This window comes from Oxyura jamaicensis, chromosome 1, assembly GCF_011077185.1.
Source record: "Oxyura jamaicensis isolate SHBP4307 breed ruddy duck chromosome 1, BPBGC_Ojam_1.0, whole genome shotgun sequence".
Taxonomy (NCBI): domain Eukaryota; kingdom Metazoa; phylum Chordata; class Aves; order Anseriformes; family Anatidae; genus Oxyura; species Oxyura jamaicensis.
The window spans coordinates 34,642,549-34,662,115 of NC_048893.1; the positions used below are offsets into that span (position 1 = coordinate 34,642,549).

Here is a 19,567-nt window from a genome sequence, read left to right on the forward strand (position 1 = left end):
GTGGTGTAATCTGACTGGATTTGTGCGAGTGATCCACAATATTTGAAGCTAACCCCTCTATGACATGAGATAGGAATGGAGGAATGAATAGAGATTGACTCATAAAAGTGCACCTGAACTCATGCTCTTTCCAAACTATAAGACTTAATGAGATACCAAATATATGCTGTATGTGTTAATTAATTACGAATTTATAATGCCTTATTTTTAATTCTGTTTATATTTAATTGTGTCTTCATTTATTATGCAAATAACTCAGCTATTTGGAGTTTCATTACCAACTGCAAGTGTACTGCATTAAGAAGCCACAGAGAGGTTTTCTCTGACTGTTAATTATCAGATTCTGTTTCTTCAAATGAAATTATAGAGTTCAGCCATTAGCCATTGCATTTCAGGCAGAAAGTACCAAAGAAAAAGCTGTTAACACAATAGCAATCCATGCTGCACTTTCAGTAAAGGCCATTGAGATATTTGAGAATCAATGGCTAAGACTAGTAATCAGGAAAGAATTCCAGAGTGTAACCATCCTGAGGGTGTGGGGGAGGAAAGATATTCTGCATTTTCCTACCAAAAATTTTTGGCTTTGGTTTTAAGAGTACACAAAATAATGCTTCACTTTTTTTTCTCTTTCCTTTCTTTTTACATATGAAGTTTAGGCCAAAATATTTTCATAGGACAAGTTAAAATAAAAATAAGTTCTGGTGGTATTTTATAAACAATTTGTACTGTGTTCCAAATTAAAGAATATATATAGTCAATAGCATGCATAATATTTAGGTGCCTAAATAAGTAGATGCTGTTGAAGTACAAGTAATTGGTGCTGTTAAGTCTTCTTATGGAGAAAATAAAATCTGAAAAAGCACTTTATAGACCAATAAAAGCATTCAATGCGTGCGATTTTGTATAAGTTGTGAAGGTAACCACATTGTTTTCAACATCTTACTGAATTTGTTAGTTGATTTAAATACTTTGTACCTTAAATTCAAGAGTGAAATATGTCTATGAAGTATACTGAACACGTATTAAGGTTTTGGTTTTTGTTTTTTCTCACGTATCTTTGATCTATTAGGAAATAAAGTGATTTTTATTTATTTTATTTTTTTTCAGTACAAAGTAGTTGTTCCAAAAATTGGAAATATACTGGATCTTTGCACAGCATTGTCAGTTATGTCAGGTGTTGCTGCAGATAAGGTGAGAATAATTTCTTATATGAAAGCACAACATTGAACACTTTAACTTATATCAACCTGATTTAATCGTACATACTCCTTTTTCTTTTAGATGATTGTTACTGATATATACAATCACAGGTTCCACAGGATATTTGCCATGGATGAAAATTTGAGTAGTATTATGGAACGTGATGACATTTATGTGTAAGTACAGCTTACATGCTTCATGACTTTTTTGCAGTTTTAGTTATTTGCATAAGATTAAAACAAGATTAAAACATAAGATAAAGACAAATCATGGCTTTTTTATTATTTTCTTCATTTTTTTCCTTCGTAATCTTTTAAATAATAATTATCCTTTGTTTACAATTCTTTTTTTTAGGTTTGAAATTGCTATCAATCGAACAGAAGATACTGAACAAGTTATAATTCCTGTTTGTTTAAGGGAAAAGTGCAGGCACACCAGCTACAGCCATAGTGGTTCTTCACTGTTTGGTCAACCTTTTCTCATAGCAGTGCCTAGAAACAACACTGAAGACAAACTATATAATTTGCTGCTGCTAAGAATGTGGTAAGCTTATTGTTTAAAGAAAAACAAAAAAGCAAAATGCTAATAGTTAGAATCAGTAGGTACCTATTTTTTACATGCATTGCTAACAAATTGATTAGATTTCAGTAATTTTTTTATTTGCTTTCTGCTAATTATATTAAATCTCAAATTTTAGCCATTTGAGATATGAATTAGTGTGGATTTTAATTTGTTTTTTTTGTTAGCTTGACCTCATCCAAAACTTGAGAGGTAGGTGGAGAGTTAATCTATATTTGTCAGTTTACAGAAGTAATTCATATCTGTTAGGTCTTGGTAAAACAGAAGTGTTTTGTCAGTTAGCCTGCTGTAGTTACACCTCCTGTATCTACTATACAAGTTTCTATACTAATTTATCTTACTAAACTATACAGTAGGCACTCTTTCAAACTAGACTGGACTAAGTGTCATATGGAAGAAGTTAGTTCTACAACCTCCAATTGAAATCTATGCTCTATTTTCTGTTGATGTAACTCTCCCCATAAGTGAACGCATATATTTCTTATTTTAAAAATGTAGTTAGTTAACAGTTAAAGAGGTTGTTGCTCATCAGATAAAAACTGTTAGAAGAATCAAGTTTTATAAAATCAAATAACTGCCAAAAACGTGAGATCATAGACCAACAGAATTTCAGACGTGCTTGTAGCAATAGACAAGCAGTAGTTTTATTTATTCTGAATAAATCAGAAAGGATTGCAGGAACACAGTTCATTATAAAGGATTTGCTGTAACCATTTAATTCTCTGGCTTGAACAATGTAAGTATTTAAAAAATCCATTGAATCTAAGTGTTGCTTTCATTTGTTACATTTAGCCGATATGTAAAAACATGCACTGAAAGTGAAGACACTGAAGGATCCCTACACTGCTGTAAAGACCATGGTATCAATGGTAATGGCCCAAATGGAATACACGAAGAAGGTTCTCCAAGTAAGACTGAATATCTAAACTTGTACAGTATTTTGTGTTCGATTTGAAATTGAAGTTAATTATGTATTGTCTTTCAGTTATTGTTATTCTGCCTCATTTCTCGCTCCTCGATTGTTTCAGGTGAAATGGAGACAGATGAACAAGATGATGAATCCAGCCAGGATCAGGAACTTCCTTCAGAGAACGAAAACAGCCAATCAGAAGACTCAGTTGGAGGTGACAATGACTCTGAAAATGGATTATGTACTGAGGATACTTGCAAAGGTCAACCACTCACGGGACACAAAAAGCGATTGTTTACATTCCAGTTCAATAATTTAGGCAATACTGACATAAATTACATCAAAGATGATACCAGACATATTAGATTTGATGACAGGCAACCTAGGCTTGACGGTAAGTCACAGGGAACAGGTTGGGCAACATTTGATTCTGATGCTTTTTTCTCACTTCCACAGAATAATGTTTCATTCTCTCTCTATGCTATTTGATAAACTTTTTAAGAGAAAATTCTGTATAAATAATTTGTTCTTGTAATTAACTCTTAGAAATGCAGAAATTGTCTGTACTTCAGTTTTTCGTCTTAAATTCATGTCAGTTTTGTTTAATTCATTTTGAGTGTTTGCCCAAAGTTGATAAAATTTGATGTAAAACAAGAAGTAAAATTAAGATAAAACATGTTTTTTTTAATCTTAGAAAGATCTTTCCTTGCTTTGGATTGGGATCCTGAACTGAAGAAGAGATACTTTGATGATACTGCAGCAGAGGTAAGCTTTTCATGTTGCTCCCCTTTCCAGCACTAATAAAATTTAAATGTGAAAAATACAACTTAACTTCGTGTGGCATAGAGATAGTAAAACTCTTCAAAAGAAGGAGCTAAGGTATCTTTTTTTTTTTTTTTAATGTGTTATTGATAGTAAATGTTACCATAAATAAACTTCATTTACACATGTAAGTAATTACCAAACCTGAGGCTTACAATTCTAGAAATAAATCTAAAACTGTGAAAAGTACTTTTGCTTGAATGGTTTCTGATCAGTTTTTCCATATATAGGAGCTATGTAGTTACTGTTCATAGTAAGACGACATCACTAAAATGAGTTTTGTTTCATTTGTTCTCTTAACTCAAGAAATACTTCTCTTTAGGATTTTGAAAAGCATGAGAGTGTGGAATATAAGCCTCCCAAAAAGCCTTTTGTGAAATTAAAAGATTGCATTGAGCTGTTCACAACAAAGGAAAAACTAGGTGCTGAAGACCCATGGTAAGGACATTAAAATTGTCCCATTCTGTAGTCTGTGTTTCTCAAATTTACTCAAAAACAAACATCACAAATACCTAATTGATTTCTTACGGTCTTTTTGAATCTTTCCATATATTAAATTCCAAGCATAGTTATACTCTAAAATAATATTCTATATTAATTCATTGTACAACTAAAAGTTGTCACTGTACATAGAAGGTTATGTTTGTATGGGAGATGATTATTCAGAATTATAAGGAAGGGTGAGATGCATAAGATATCATAGTCTGTGAAATACGATCCACAGTGAATGAATAAATACTGTGCTGGGTGTAATAAAATGGATTAAACAAGTATTCTTTTCTGAGATGAGAGAGGTTGGTGCATACTAGAGGTATGCAAATATATAAATTGCTTTGCATAAAATATGAAATAGGGATGTGCTTAAACAACAGACTGAAAGAATGGGGAAAGAATGGGGGATGTCTGTAATCAACAGAACATTTCAAATTCATGTTCCAACCATATGCCCTTAACTTTTTGGTAGAGACTGTTGTGATTCATGGTTGTTCCAAATTTGGAATTGGAAGGATATCGGAATATTTACAATTATAGGATGCTTCCATAAGATCATCCTTCTCCAGGATTGTTCTAACAGTTAAGAGTTTTCCTCAACACCTGAAGCTCAGAATTCAGTTTGAAAACAGGGTCTGCCACTTTTGTAGATACTTAAAAGTTTTGGAGAGTTCCAAACTTTTTTAACCAGAGATCCTCCTTTATTTAAGCAGGGTAGAAGGCTGACTTAAAACTTCTCATTTTTTCTAGGTTGAGTAGATTATACAACATTGGACAAACTATTTGAGATATCATATAGCTCAAGTACCATGAAGTGCTTCCATTTTTGCAACACGTTTTAAGTAGAGTGTTGGAAATTAAAAATAAAATAAAATACTGGTACTGCTGAAGTAGAGCAGCTGCTTCTAGATACGTTTCACAAGAAGTCATTCATCACATTTTTTTCTTGATTTGTCTGGTCTTCCCAGGTCTCATGACTCCTAGTCCAGTGATATTTGTATTGCAGATATTCTCAGACAAATGAGAATGCAGTTCTTCAGTCACAGCCTTCCCTTACAATTAGTGCAATGCAGTCATTTGCAGCCCTTACTAATTAGGGCTCATCTTCTTTTCCTAGATCTTTACTTGTTAGATACCAAGAAGTAGAATATGCATAGGCAGCTTTACAGAAGAGTTGTTTTCATGCATGATTCTTACTTCATTCCTCCTTGAGCATTAGTTCTTGAAAGATTCAAGTATGCCTTGCAGGGAGCAGAAACATTTATTAAAAGTCACAGTCTTTTTAGCACTTGTCTAATTAGAGAACAGGCGTAGAGATCTTTTGCAGGTTCCAGTAGTCGTTTTAGTGGTGAGGGGGATGGGGTGGGAGATGGATGGATTTGAAAACCGAAACTTGGAAGAACCACAGTTGCCTGTTAATTATGGACTTGCTTGTAGTGAGTTTTCCTGACCTTTTGTCTTAATGTGAGAAAACTACTTTAAGTAAAGACTACAGAGACTACTATAGCAGAAGAGATTGCTATAGTGGGGGGTGCTACTAATGCGTTTTAAACACTGTCAAGCTTCACTGTAAGCCTTCTTACACAGCAGTATCTCATGTTTTAAGCTAGAAGCGGTATCAGCGTGCGTAAACTGTTGCTCATTCAGTTCCTCCCATGATGCTGGCTTTCTCTATGGCAGTGTATTGAACATATATATGGACTGCAGTTATTTAATTAGTATGTTTTTCTTTCAGGTATTGTCCAAACTGTAAAGAACATCAGCAAGCTACCAAAAAGTTAGACTTGTGGTCACTTCCCCCAGTATTGGTAGTTCATCTGAAGCGCTTTTCCTACAGCAGATACATGAGGGACAAGTTGGACACATTGGTTGACTTTCCAATAAAGTAAGAAACCAAAGTGTTTTGGTGCTAGAAGTGTAACAGCATGACTATGACATATGTTTAATCCAACAGTTGTGTAGAATGTTTTTGTTCTCAGCTTCCACGCATGGATCCAGTAACTACTGATGATAAAATGCTTGTAGGTGAAAAGTATGAATTCTATAAAAACATAATTAGAGTAGATAAGTATGGAAGAGCTCTACCAAGCATTTGGGGTAAGGTTACTGGTTCTGGTTCCACTCTTCAGACTGACAGAGATACACTGTCAGTATGGTGTGGTATATGCATGTTTTGTGAAAAATGTAAAGTAAAGGGCTGAAAGACCACTAAAACACAAAATGGATAAATACATAGAGAGAGATAAGTAGTGTTAATTTATTTTTGTGTTTTTTTAACAGTGACTTGGACATGTCAGAGTTTCTTATTAATCCAAATGCAGGGCCTTGCCGCTACAATTTGATTGCTGTCTCCAACCACTATGGAGGAATGGGAGGAGGGCATTGTAAGTTATTTCAAGTATAATCATTTTACATAGCAACTTTTTATGTTTATTTAAGTATTGATCATTTTCAGTCAATGGCATTTTTTATGATTGAGGGATAGCTTTTTCATTACCTTGAAATATTTTCACAGGTGTTCTAATAAAAACCATATGAAATGAGCTTTCAAGGATGATTGTAGTCCTTTTTGGCTTCTAGTTATGGATATTGTGAAAAGAGAAAGGTTAGGAGATCCGTAAGAGCTACTGTAGGCTGACAGTTTATTTTGTCTTACTCGTCTGTTATTTTGTACATCGTACATCTCCTTGAAAGGAGAGAGAAAAGTGAAAAAGTGACTGAGGGCTTTTACTTCAACTATCTGTAGTTGAAGTAAGCTCTATATACAGCAATACTGTATACTCTATATATACAACTCTATATACATTCTACTTAGAAGGGGAACATTATTGGTTGTGTTGTTTAAAATAATCTAAAAAGTGAAAGTGTAGACTTTCTAATAGTGATAACAGTTTTAGTAGTTAAAAGTCAAGTGTTTGACAAGTACAAACTGTAGCAACTGACTTCAGTTGATCTAAGAAGGTACAAAGTCTTTAAACATTGCACTTTTGTTGTTCTAGATACTGCTTTTGCAAAAAATAAAGATGATGGAAAATGGTACTACTTTGATGACAGTAGTGTGTCAACTGCATGTGAGGACCAAATAGTGGCAAGTACCTTTTGCTTTTCTAAAACTGACACTGTTGATGATACTAACTTGAAGGAAAAAAAAGGCAAAGTCTTAGTCATGAACCTTGCAGTAAATTTGTAGGGAGTCGTTTGTCTCGTTTTAAAGGACCATGCAAAATAACAATTATTTGCTTCAACATGTAAAAATAACCTATTACGAAAGCTTTGTTTTTCTATATATTTTTACTTTATGGGCTTAGAAGGAAAAAAGAAAAAGATTTTTTTTAATAAAAAAAAAGAAAACTGATTTTAAATATTTTGTCTGGAGTCTCATCAACATATTATGCTCTTCTTTTTTACAGTCCAAAGCAGCATATGTGCTCTTCTACCAGAGACAGGACACAATCAGTGGAACTGGCTTTTTTCCTCTTGACCGGGAAACTAAACAAGGTGCTTCAGCTGCCACAGGCATCCCATTAGAAAGTGATGAAGATAGCAATGAAAATGATAATGATATAGAAAATGAAAATTGTATGCACACTAATTAATGGAAGAACTAGAAGCCATAAAAGAGACTTTCTTAGTGGGGATACCTATTGGAAGAGTGAAATTGCCCAACAAATTAAAAATAAAAATCTGAGATGGGGAATTTCAGATAACAGAATGTAAATCTTTATTACATTTTAACATGTGCAGTACTTGAAGTGAAACAATAAAACCTTTAACAGAAATTGTCTCTAATGCATTTAGTCTTGTATTCACAAGCTATATATAGGAAATCACAAATAAACCCCTTTTAAGTTTTCTGCTGCTGTTCTGATGGATTATGTTTTCTTTTGTTTTGGATGTGAATTAATAACTAAAATGTTAAGTCTGTGGACTTCTGACATTTATTTTCTTAGTACTGCAAGAATACTACTGCCAAGTCTAGTTCCTAGATGAATACATTCATGTATCTTAGGCTGTCACACAGACTACGAGTAAAAATGTCATAAATATATAAGCAGTAGTTTTCTTGAAACATCAAATTTTTGTTTCTCCCTAAAAATTAATTTTTATTTTAAATTCGATCATGATAGAAGAAATAGCTTGAAAAGGTGTTTTAACCTTTTGTGATATAGTTGAGCATCCAGAATATTACGTTCACCTTACTGCTGCTGTGGAACAGGTTCTGGATGTCATGCTGCATTAACAAAAAAAATTTCAATTAAATGTAAGTATCCTTTGTTGCTTGTTGGAATCTACGCTGCAGACATAATTCCTGTTATCTCGCTTAGAAGACATGCATAATTTTAATCTGATGTCAGTCCAAAATTTAAAATTGTGCTGTAAGTTCTCTCCCCAGTTTTCAGTCTGACAGCTTGCAAACTGCTCTGTAATAGGGTCAGATTTAATAGTATTCTGTATCAATAGTAATGACTGTGCATCGGGCTTAGATGAGATTTTTTTCAATATGACCTGCCTTTAAATTGTCAATGAACGAATTGGTTTTAAAGGTAGGCCTGTTAATTTTCTGTGTGTGTTCCTGAGGGAATTCACCATAGCCTTACAGCATATCTGAAAAGGTAACTCATTATAATAAGAGAATTGGCATTTGCATGTTCAAGTCAGAACCTGTACAGTATATAAGGCATAAAAACTTCAAATTGGATTTCAGTTGACTATGTTCAGGAGTCCAGGATGCCAAAATAAGTGTGACAGTTTGAAACATTTTTTTTTTAATTTGCTGTTTTCCCTCTGATCTAGTTGGAAGAATGTATTGTTGATTTGTATACAATACTGCCTTTGAGAGGAACCCTTAACTGCAGGGGCACACTTCACATATCTACTACCTGGAGAATCGCTTTGTGTCCCACTGTTTAAACAGATAATTTAAAAAAAAAAAAGCAAAAAGTATGATGTTCTTCACTTGAACTAATCAAATACAATAGGTTATAAATTGTGTATTGTAAATAAAAGTTCACTCTGTGAGTGCACATTTTGGTAAATTATTTATTTATGTTAGCATTAAAAAGTTTAAAAAATTGCATTTGACCAGGATATAAATGAGGTATGTTGGACATGGCTTTGCTTTATACCTTGATATTAAAACTGGTGTTTCATCCTGGTATTTTAAAGCTGCTTTGAGGGGTTTTTTTGTTTGTTTTTTTTTTGTTTGTTTTTTTTAATGTAAACTAACCTCCTGCATGACAGAGGTTAAAATTTTGTCTGCACTTGAGTTCACTTGGGTTTACATTTGAAATGCGCATGTTTATTTATACAGATTTCAATAAAGCTATTCAAGGCCTTATTTAGTCTTTCAGTTTCTTACAAAAACTTTCACCACAGTATTTGTGTAGTGGGTAGTCATTGTCTAAGCAGAGGATTTCTATTATCATCAGTTACAAAACAGTTAATTACCAACACAGAGTAAGATTAATAGCATTTCCATAAGATAGTATGTGTAAAACATTCTCTTCTGTCGTTGTCTGGTTCTAAAAAGCACTTATAAGAAGAAAAAAAAAAAAAAGTGATGAATTAAAGAAAGAATACTGTAATAATTAACAAGTGGGGAAGATATTAACCCTATATTTAGATTGTGGAATGAGGTGATATATTTAAGATTAGACAAACTGACATGGTAGGGAAAAAATGGTCTAAGTTTTTTGCTTAAAGCCTCATACTTAGGTATAGAGTATAGCAGTCCAGTACAAAATTACGTACAAAATGAAAGCTTGTCAGGTGAACTTGCTAATGTTAATAAGAACACTTGAGAGAAGATGATGTGTGAAAGCAATGCTGAAAAAGTAACCACCTCCTTGAATACCACACAAATTTACTTTCCTACAGAAGGCCCCTTTCATTCATACTCCCATTGGTTTTCCTATGTCACGTTAGCCTCTACCTTGCTTAGAAGAGTTTATTTCTATTGATATTGTAATTTGAAAGAAGTTTTCCTAGAAGCTTCGTTGCTAGATGTATGTGCCAAATAAATAGTACCAGACTGCCTGAGCACCAGATGTAAAACTTGTCCACACATCAAAGATTCATGGAATGGTTTGAGTTAGAAGGGACCTTAGGCCATCTAATCCAACCCATGGGACACCTCCCACCAGATCAGGTTGCCCGAAGCCCCATCCAGCCTGGCCTTGAGCACCTCCAGGGATGGGACATCCACAGCTTCTCTGGGCAGCCTGTGCCAGTGCCTCACCATGCTCATCGTGAAAAATGTCTTCCTTTTATCCCATCTATATCTACTTTCTTTCAGTTTAAAGCCATTGATACATATCCTGTCACTACAGGCCCTGATAAAGTCTTTCTATATATTGAAGCACTGTAATAAAGTCTCCTTGGATCCTTCTCCAGGCTGAACAACCCCAACTCCCTCAGCCTGACCCCATAGGAGAGGTGCTCCAGCCCTCTGAGCATCCTCATGGCCTTCCTCTTGACTAGTTCTAACAGGTCCATGTCCTTCTGGTGCTGGAGGCCCCAGACCTGAGCACAGGGCTCCAGGTGGGGTCTCACACGAGCAGAGGAGAGGGGGACAATCCCCTCCCTCGCCCTGCTGGCCACGCTGCTTTTGGTGCAGCCCAGGACACAGTTGGCTTTCTGAGCTGTAAGTGCCCACTGCTGCCTTATGCTCAGTTTTTCATTCACCAGTATCCTCAAGTCCTCTGCAGGGCTGCTCCCAATCCACTCATCACCTAGCCTGTATTGATATTGAGGATTGTCCCAACTCAAGTCTGCAGGAAATCTTCCATGAAGAGAATAATCAGAACCCTCATTTTAGATGGAGGTGCCATGAAATCAGTTACTTTGTCCAGTAATTCAAATGTTCTTATAGAAACTCAGTAGATGAAATTTAACCACCTTCACCAGAACTCATTCAGACTGCTAGCAACGGAGGAAAAAAATCAACACTGGGAATGTCTTTCATGGATCTGCCACTGACAGCAATAGGCTGCAAAGAGAGCAGCCCCTTTCAAAAGATGATACCAAGACAGTAAAATAGCTGCTTTTATGTGCTTTTGATATGATGCTGATTGTTACAACACAATGCAAATCTTCCCTGCTTCCACCTGCCCAGTATTGTCTATATACAGCAAGTAATAAAGCACTATTTCTAAAAGCTTTATCATACTTACTTGACAAACCTTCCTTCTCTCCTCTCCCAGCTTCATTTCAAGATACCATGGTAATTTTGTCTTGGTTTAACATCACTGTTTTAATCTCAAAGCATTTTTTAACTATTTATATTTAATTTTCAGGATTTCTCTTTGTGCTTCAGACCTGGAAGAGGGCTTATGTAACTAAGGACACTTAGTTCCCCCCCAGTGTATTAGTTGGTCTTACATGGATTTTCCTTTTTAGACTATCAGTTCTACAGTGTTTCTGCAGCTTGTTTGGGGGCTGCCAGAATGTTAAGATACAGAAACTCTGGATTTGAGTTCGGAAATTAGAATCTTTATTCAGGTTAGTTTGCCTGAGAGGAGAGGGCTGTGACTGTATTACTTCATGTGAACGGTATCTATGCATACTATTTGGTCCTCAATAACAAGGTTAAGAAGATCCTATATAGGTAGCTCATACTCCTTTTTTTTCCTCATTCTTGCAAACAAAAATATCAGTGACATTAATATTTGTATTGTCTGTGAGATTCCTCCTCTTTTTAAGAGCCCAGCCTGACATCAGCAACTACAATAAAGAGCCTTGGTCCCTTAAAATAGGTGCCTACTCTTGGTTCTTATTGCGTGGTTTAAGATTTTGTTAAATTGTAGGTTTGAGTGGCTGTCATTGAAGAGATATGGAGCTTGTTGCTGCAGTTTGCATGTGGCTGCATATTTATTTCCCTGACTATCTAGTTAGCTATTAGACATCTGGTTAGGAAACTGATGTTTTTAATAATGCCTTCCACCTGAGGCAAGTGGTGAGAAGTAATTGCAGCAGCCCAAGCACGATACCACTCTAACCCAGCTTTTCTTTCCAGATCATAGTTGCTTTAAGTTTGCGTGACCTGGGATAGAGAAACTCTTTCACCTGCTCTTTTTTAGTTCTTGATGCTCCCTAAATGATTTGTATTGTCTGGGAAAGAGAACAGGACGCAGAGAGACACGTGTACCTACAGGTTTAACATGCTGAGTGAAAAGTTCCAAGGAAGCTTTCTTGAGCTAACGCAATTTTCCCAGAGCAATGGCAACTGTGAAGCTAGGGTTCATTATTGTGAATCTTGTTCTTCATTCAAGTGATTGAGGGGCTTCTTTGGAAGTGAAAGACAGGCTCACTTTTTTCTTTTAGAGCCTGTTCCCAGCAGACCTTCTCAGAATGCCACTTTCATAACCTGAGAGAGGAGGCAGAAATTTCATGAGGATTATGTATTTTAGGACATTTTATAAGATGCCCAGGCTAACTTTTGGAAGTTCTTGGAAAATGTCAATTAGAAAAAAAAAAAAAAAAATAGATATTTTAGTTTCTAAGAGACGTTCTGTTATTTTTAACTTGACTTCTAACACACTGAGTTTGTAAGCTTCCTAACCAGACATAAAAATCAATGACTTTTCTATGTGAATGTCTCAAAGGTTTCTGGGAATTTAGCCAAATTGTTAGTTTGGTAAAATTGTTATGTATTCACACATAATTCATTCGGTGTGGACATGCTTAAAACTACAGAAAAATCATTATTCTTTACAATGTCTATCAAAAGTTATTGGCACTCATCTAGTCTTATAAATAGACAAGAAAGTGGTTCCAGCCATTTATTTTTACAAATCATTTCTGACAAAAAACCTACAGCATGCCTTCTTTTATTTCATTTACAGTGACAGCAAGCTTTTCAACAGCTGTAAGAATCAGCATGAAACAAAAACAAAAACAAAAAAAAAAAAAAAAAAAAAAAAAAGGCAACATACAGTAAACCTTGTTAATGTGAGAGTCACGGAAACAAAATAGAGTAGGAGGCAGGAGACAGCCTGCAATTCCCAGTTGCTCCACGGGTCTTTCAACAGTGACTTATTATTTAAAGCCTGGCTAGGGGCAAGGAGAGGTGAGGAGCCATTGCCTGATTGCCTGTGACCTCCTGTTTTAGTTAGCCTCACCCAGCATTCTGGGTGCTTCGGTGCCAACCAGTCCCTTGATCTTTTTTGTCATCCATTAAAATTGAAGTCCTGCCTGTCATCCTGGCACACTGAAGTAATGTTTGTGACTTACAGTTGAGATGACAGACAAGAAAACTTGTCAGATGTTACCCTGCCAGATGATGCAGGAACATCGTCTGCATCTACAGCTAGTTGCTAATGGGAAGGCTCAACCCTTTATAGCCTTGCCAGCAAATTTGCCCTCTGTTATGAAGTGCAATGTATTTTTTAAGTGAAATCATCAGGGGGAAGTCAGTATGACAGGCAAAGAAACTAATTGGCAGATCTATCAACCTTCCTCAAAAATTATGCCTTAATCTGTGATATCAGACTCTAATTTCAGAATGTTTTCATGTTGTTTTTAAGTACCAGTTACTTTGACAAAGAAAACCGCTACAAATATAGTAAGACACAATTAATATGAAAGCTATATTTGACAGAATAATCATATTCTTAATGTGCAGGCAAACTGCTTTTTTTCCTTCAGATTTTTTTGTCCTTTTCCTTGGTTGGGTAAACAAATTGTGAAAACAGTTCCATTTTCTTATTTCCAGTGTTGAAGGGGCACCACATGCTCCTAATGCATCCAGAGGGAGCAATCTCATGGGAAAAGAATGAAATCTTGGAATAGCATGGAAACTCTGGAAGAGTCCAAATGTTACAAATCTGTAGCTAGGTGTACCATTAGGTAGGGAATGAACTGGGTTACTGTATGCCAGGCAGCATTAACCTGGGCCACATAATGGAAAAGCTGACACAGGACTCAAATGATAAAGAATTCACGTCAGTCAATGTAGTTCTATGAAAAGTTTAATTATCTGTTATTTATATTTTTTATTTAGTTATTATGGTGTTCTTAAGAGCAAAATAGCATTGATAAAGATTCTAATCCAGGTGCACCTAGAATAAGTGCTTGGCACTTAATTATCACATCAAGTTTCACGTTGCATATCATGTGGTACTGTGGTGGTTTTACTCAGGTGGGCGGCCAAGCTCCACCACAACCCCCTCCTCAACCCCCTCCTCAAAGAGGAACAGGGAGAAAATATGATGAAAAGGGCTCAAGGGTTGAGATAAGGACAGGGAGATTGCACAGTAATTATTGCGACGGGCAAAACAGACTCAGCATAGGGAGATAGTAAGATTTATTGCCTATTACTAACAAGCTAGAGAACAGAGAAACAAGGGAAAGAAACCAAAAGCACCCCCCCCCCCCCCCCAACCCATCTACCCTCTTCTACCTCCTCCCCCCGAGCGGCGCAGGGGAATGGGGGAGTGGGGGTTATGGTCAGTCTATAGCAATTCTTCTCCGCCGCTCCTTCTCAGTCACTCTCGTCCCCTGTGCTGTGGGGTCCCTCCCATGGGTTGCAGTCCTTGTCAAACTGATTTGGTGTGGGCTTCCCACATGCAGCACCTCTTCAAGAACTGCTCTAGATATGGGTCTGTACCACGGGGTCCATCCCTCAGGAGCACACTGCTCCAACCTGGGTCCCCCACAGGCAGCAGCTCCTGCCAGGTCACCTGCTCTTGCGTGGTCTCCTCTCCATGGGCTGCAGGTCTGGCCCAGAATCTGCTCCGGCAGGGGTCTTCCACAGGCCGCAGTCTCCATCAGTGCAGGTCCACCTGCTCCACCACGTTCTCCTCCACAGGCTGCAGTGTGGAACCCTGCTCCACCGTGGTACTCCATGGGCTGCAGGGGGACATCCTGCTTCACCATGGGCCTCACCACAGGCCGCAGGGGACTTCTGCTCTGGCGCCTGGAGCACCTCTCCCCTTCCTTCTTCACTGACATCGGCACCTGCAAGGCTGTTCCTCACTCCTCTCACTCTCCCAGCTGCTGTGTGGCACAGCATTTTTTTTTCCCTGTCTTAAATATGCTCTCACAGAGGCGCAAACAACATCACTTATTGGCTCAGCTCTGGTCAGCAGTGCGGCCCTTACCAAACATGGGGCAGCTTCTAGATCCTTCTCACAGAAGCCACCTCTATGCCCCCCTGCTACCAAAACCTTGCCACGTAAACCCACTACAGGTACCACCCAATACATTTCCAAAGAGTACAAACCAAGCAACAGTCTCCAAATAGTTTTCCTTAGGAAACTGTTGTAGGGGCATTACTGGGGAAATTGGTGGCATTTGTTCTTAAATTAATGTTCTTATTCAGCGTATGAAATACTCAAATCATAGCTATAGAAAGTGGGGGATAACCTATATATATTTGCTACTACCCCAGAAAGTAGCAAATATCTGAAATCTTGTGCTGCCCTAGGGGACAAGTGATTCCACAAGAGCTCCAGTGAGAAACAGTGGCACAGGAACTTCTTGGATGCATAAGCAGATACAAGAGGGTGGCTCAATCTTCCTGTGGTAAGGATCCTGGGAAAACACACCATGTGAGTTATGACCTTTTAAATGGTAAGATGTAACCTGGGAGACATTATACCAGGAAAAAAAAAAAATGCAACTCCACAGTAAATGTGTGTGTGCGTGTGTGTGTGTGTGTTAAACCTTGGCTGGACACCTCTTCTAGACCAAGTAGAGAGGCAGTTGGGATGGCACCAGCCCTTCCTCTGCCAGAATGGAGACTTCCATCTGCCTTAACTGCCCTAGTTTTAAAATCCCTGCATATGATGCAAACACCACATTCTATCAGAGGAATGCTCTTGCCTGTTCACACCAAGTGACACCTCTTACAAGACCTCTGAGGTGCTCTGAATGGAGGCTCGAACCTGCAGGCATTTATTTCCTCTGAGCTCAATGTAGTTTGAGTCAAGGTTTTCACTTGCTAGCATTGTAGGTTTTTGTTACTCAGGGAAAAACAAACAAAAAAAAACAAAAAACATACTCTTACTTCAGGATACAAAATAATTTTTTTCCCCTGTACCATTGCTATTAATACAAATCATACTCATCAAGCTCCGTCAAATCCTGTCTGAATGACCAATGACAGCTTTGGTTTTTTGTCATTTTCCAAAGGTAACACTTGGCCAGATTACTTCCCAAACTGGCACATGTACCTTCCTTTTTGTTCTTTCATTGTAATGCTGGATGAGTATTGCAGCTATTTTTGTTAAATTTCCACTAATGAACAATGACAGATGCTGACATGCCCATGGTGAAAAATACATGGATCCTCAAAAATAAAAATTAAAAACTACAAACTATGCTATCAAAATAAAGTCTGCTGTTGGGTCTGAGGGCAGGAAACCATTCTCTAATACACAATGAAAAGCATGGGGAAAGACTTCAAATGAGTTTTGCTTGTTTTCAACATCTGTTGATGCTATAAAACATACTGCTCTGGGGGTGTTGTGTAAATGTGAGTGTCTCTGCTGAGGAGAAAATGCTCAGACAGAAGGGACAGTAATTAGTAACTCTGCACCATCTATACTTATTAAGAGCTACTGCAAACAACATGTCTTCTGCCAACTCAGATATATGTTTCTCTGTGGTATTGAAGGAATACGTGGTGTATGAGTGCCCACATTGTACCTGTTTCCTTCTGCAACTTGCTTAAGAGAGGAACTGGCACTCAGATCCCGTTGTAGTTCTGCTCCCCCATCCAAGGTGAAGCGGCAGCTGCCACAAGCTTGGTGTCCTCAGCCACAAGCAAGCGGGTCAATAAAAGCTACCCAGCATTGCTGCTCTGCGGTTTCATTGCAAAACCAAATAAAGAACATCATCTCTCGTGTTGACTGATTCTGCATGACCTAATAGCTGCTCGGTGAATTACATGCAGTGTCTGAATGACCTATTTATTTGGTGAGGCTGGTGGCCTGGGTAATTTTGCCATGAGTGACAAGGATCATAAGCAGTAAGCTGAGACGGCGCCTCGTTCAGTCTTCAGATGTCCAGTTCTTAAACATGAATACGGATGAACATGTCTGTGTGTGTTTATCTGCTGGAAAGTGTTGAAATCCCCTTAGGACGGGCCATGACATGCATCTCATAGCAGGCACCCTGCCCTGCTGCCTCCACAAGCACTCCCCTGGGGTGTCCCCACGCTGCAGCACCCCAGGGTTTGCTCCAGATGTTCCTGCGCCAGGTGCCACCACCCTGTCTGCTGGAATCAAATAAACTATTGACAGCAAGGTTTTCCAATACACCCCTGACTATAGTAGGGAGTTTATAGCAGTTTAAGCAGCTGTGGCATATTTATAATGCTGAAAGGATTTGGAAATGGGAGAAACCTGGAGTGTGGGCAAAAATAATTTTGTTTGCAGTTCTTGTTAGACTTCTGTTCAACTTTGTTAAATAAGTCTATTAGCACATGCAAGTTTTTAACCCTCAGACACTCATAAAGCAGTACCTCAAACACAAATAATCTCATGCACAAGCGTTTATAGAACAGAAACAAAGATTCGGACATTTTTCAGGACTGTGCTGGGACTGCCAATTGCAGCACTTTAATTTTCATATATTTCCCTTTAAAAAATTTCTTTGCCATCATTAAGTTTCTGGCTACAGACACTATGCAAATGTTTTTATTGTTTACTGTAAATCATTTATGTACTAAAAAAGTTTTGTTTTTCAAGTTCTCAATTTAAAACAAAACGCACTATTTATTTTTTTTTAGACCAAGCCAGTAAGCTTCTGGGGAATAGAGTCAATGGAAATGTTTTGATTAAATGTAATAAAAAATTTGAATTTCTGATGCTCACAATAAACAATAACCAAGATCAACTGATGGGATGGAGGCAATAGAAGTTTCTTCATAAAACATTTATTCTGAATTGATCAATTAATTTGTTTTTATAGAATTTGAGGAAATTAAACAGGTTGATTTTTGGTATAGGAAATGATGACTTAGAAGTTGTCTTCAGGAAATGTAACCTTACATGTTTTGGTAATAATTTTAAATAAGATGGTGAAGATTAAGAGATAAATCAAAGAACTTTGTAGAATTACGCACTGTGGGAAGCATCCTCTCTACAGTCTTTGGATTTCTGTTTGGTTAACATCATGCTCGGTCTGAGATTGTCATTTAGAGACCTCATTTTTATGATGCAAATTACTCCCTTAATATCAAGTGTGACGGATTATAATATCTCAGTTTTCCCTGTAGCATTTGACAATATTATTAGAATTTGACTGACATGTAATTCTTTCCCTGAAATAAAAAGCCCATATAAACATACCAACTTAATTTATTTAACCCATAAAACCTTCCAAAAATGGTCTATGAACAAATGTGCTGTTAAAAAGAAAAGTAAAAAAATGAGACCTAAAAAAAAAAAAAAAATAATATAAAAAAAAAGCTCACGGCAAAGAGGAAAAAATGGTGCAGAACTGTAAAGGTATATAAAAGCAATGTATCACAGCTGAGACATGGGCAGGATTAAGCAAAAGACTATACCACATGAATAGAAAAAATGAATGTAATGAGAAAGTAGCTGTAGAATATTTATAGGGATTGGGGCCTGGGGTTTCAAATAAATTATAAAAAAAGCAGCATCCTATGAATAATAATAATATAAAAAAGAAGTCACTAACAGGCAAACAAATACCAAAATCTTTGATAGCTATGAGTTGCCTTGTAATGTGAGAAAACAAAAGTAACTTGGTTCTAGCAGTGGATTTAACTTCTTAGTGAAACATACGGAAAACTACTAGAAAGGAAACAATCTACAAGTGGTTTTCATACATTATGAGGTTATCTTTTAAATAAGACAGTAAAAGAAGAGCCATACGATGTGACAAGTCCTAACTTATGCTAGAAAACTGCAGTTCGTGTGTACAAGGACCGTATAATTTTGAAAAACATGTTTACAAAGGAAGGCTCCAAATGTCTTGAAGGGAAGAAGTAAAGAAGTGTCAAGTGCTTTGAAACACTGCTGTAACTTTGTCAATAAGGCTGGTCCTGGCTTTCTATGATCTTGCCTCCAGCAAGATAAGACATTCAAGCCCACCTGCGTTTCCTGCATGCCAAGCATGGCTGGGCTGATGAGGAGCACAGCCATTTCATGAAGACTTTGGCTATTCTTGGTACATGCTGTTATTTTATAACTAAATTATTTATCAGATCTTAGATCACGGTGAGGTTTTGTTAGGTAAGAGAGGATCAGAGGTGTAAGACCTCTAAAAATAAATGGTCGTAGAAATCTACTGATGACCATGCTGTCAAAGGGGAAATAAGGTCTCAGACTGGCTGCACAAGTTTCAGATGAGCTCCTCACACAACCCACTAAATGGTCCCTTCAGTAGCTCCAGGGCTTGGCTCTCTGTTTGGAGCAGGGATTGTTCAGACCAGGTATTCCCTGTGCTCAAGCTAGCAGCCAGCCAAAACCCATCCACACGCTGGCAGGAGGAAGCAGACAAGGTCATCCACAGTGCCTGTGAACTAATACCAAAAATAGCCTTCTGTTTGGGAAATACCCCATGCAACTTCTGGAAGTGCTCTGAAAATGC

General features: G+C 37.3%; 1 protein-coding gene across 6 annotated transcripts in view; it reads left to right on the forward strand.

Moving 5' to 3' along the window:
* USP15 (ubiquitin specific peptidase 15) overlaps positions 1 to 9,341 on the forward strand; it is a 72,401-nt gene extending 63,060 nt beyond the window's left edge. For 5 of the 6 annotated variants that reach the window (XM_035332642.1, XM_035332652.1, XM_035332634.1 and 2 more), the window contains 11 exons: positions 1,108 to 1,191; positions 1,282 to 1,376; positions 1,555 to 1,743; positions 2,572 to 2,687; positions 2,808 to 3,083; positions 3,384 to 3,454; positions 3,834 to 3,949; positions 5,739 to 5,888; positions 6,284 to 6,387; positions 7,003 to 7,091; positions 7,414 to 9,341. In XM_035332642.1, coding sequence (XP_035188533.1) covers positions 1,108 to 1,191; positions 1,282 to 1,376; positions 1,555 to 1,743; positions 2,572 to 2,687; positions 2,808 to 3,083; positions 3,384 to 3,454; positions 3,834 to 3,949; positions 5,739 to 5,888; positions 6,284 to 6,387; positions 7,003 to 7,091; positions 7,414 to 7,599 — 1,476 coding nt within the window. In that variant the 3' untranslated portion in view covers positions 7,600 to 9,341. Of the gene's footprint in view, positions 1 to 1,107; positions 1,192 to 1,281; positions 1,377 to 1,554; positions 1,744 to 2,571; positions 2,688 to 2,807; positions 3,084 to 3,383; positions 3,455 to 3,817; positions 3,950 to 5,738; positions 5,889 to 6,283; positions 6,388 to 7,002; positions 7,092 to 7,413 lie in introns of those variants that run through there. The other variant, XR_004752719.1, reaches the window with a different exon arrangement.
* Positions 9,342 to 19,567: the final 10,226 nt, after the last annotated feature.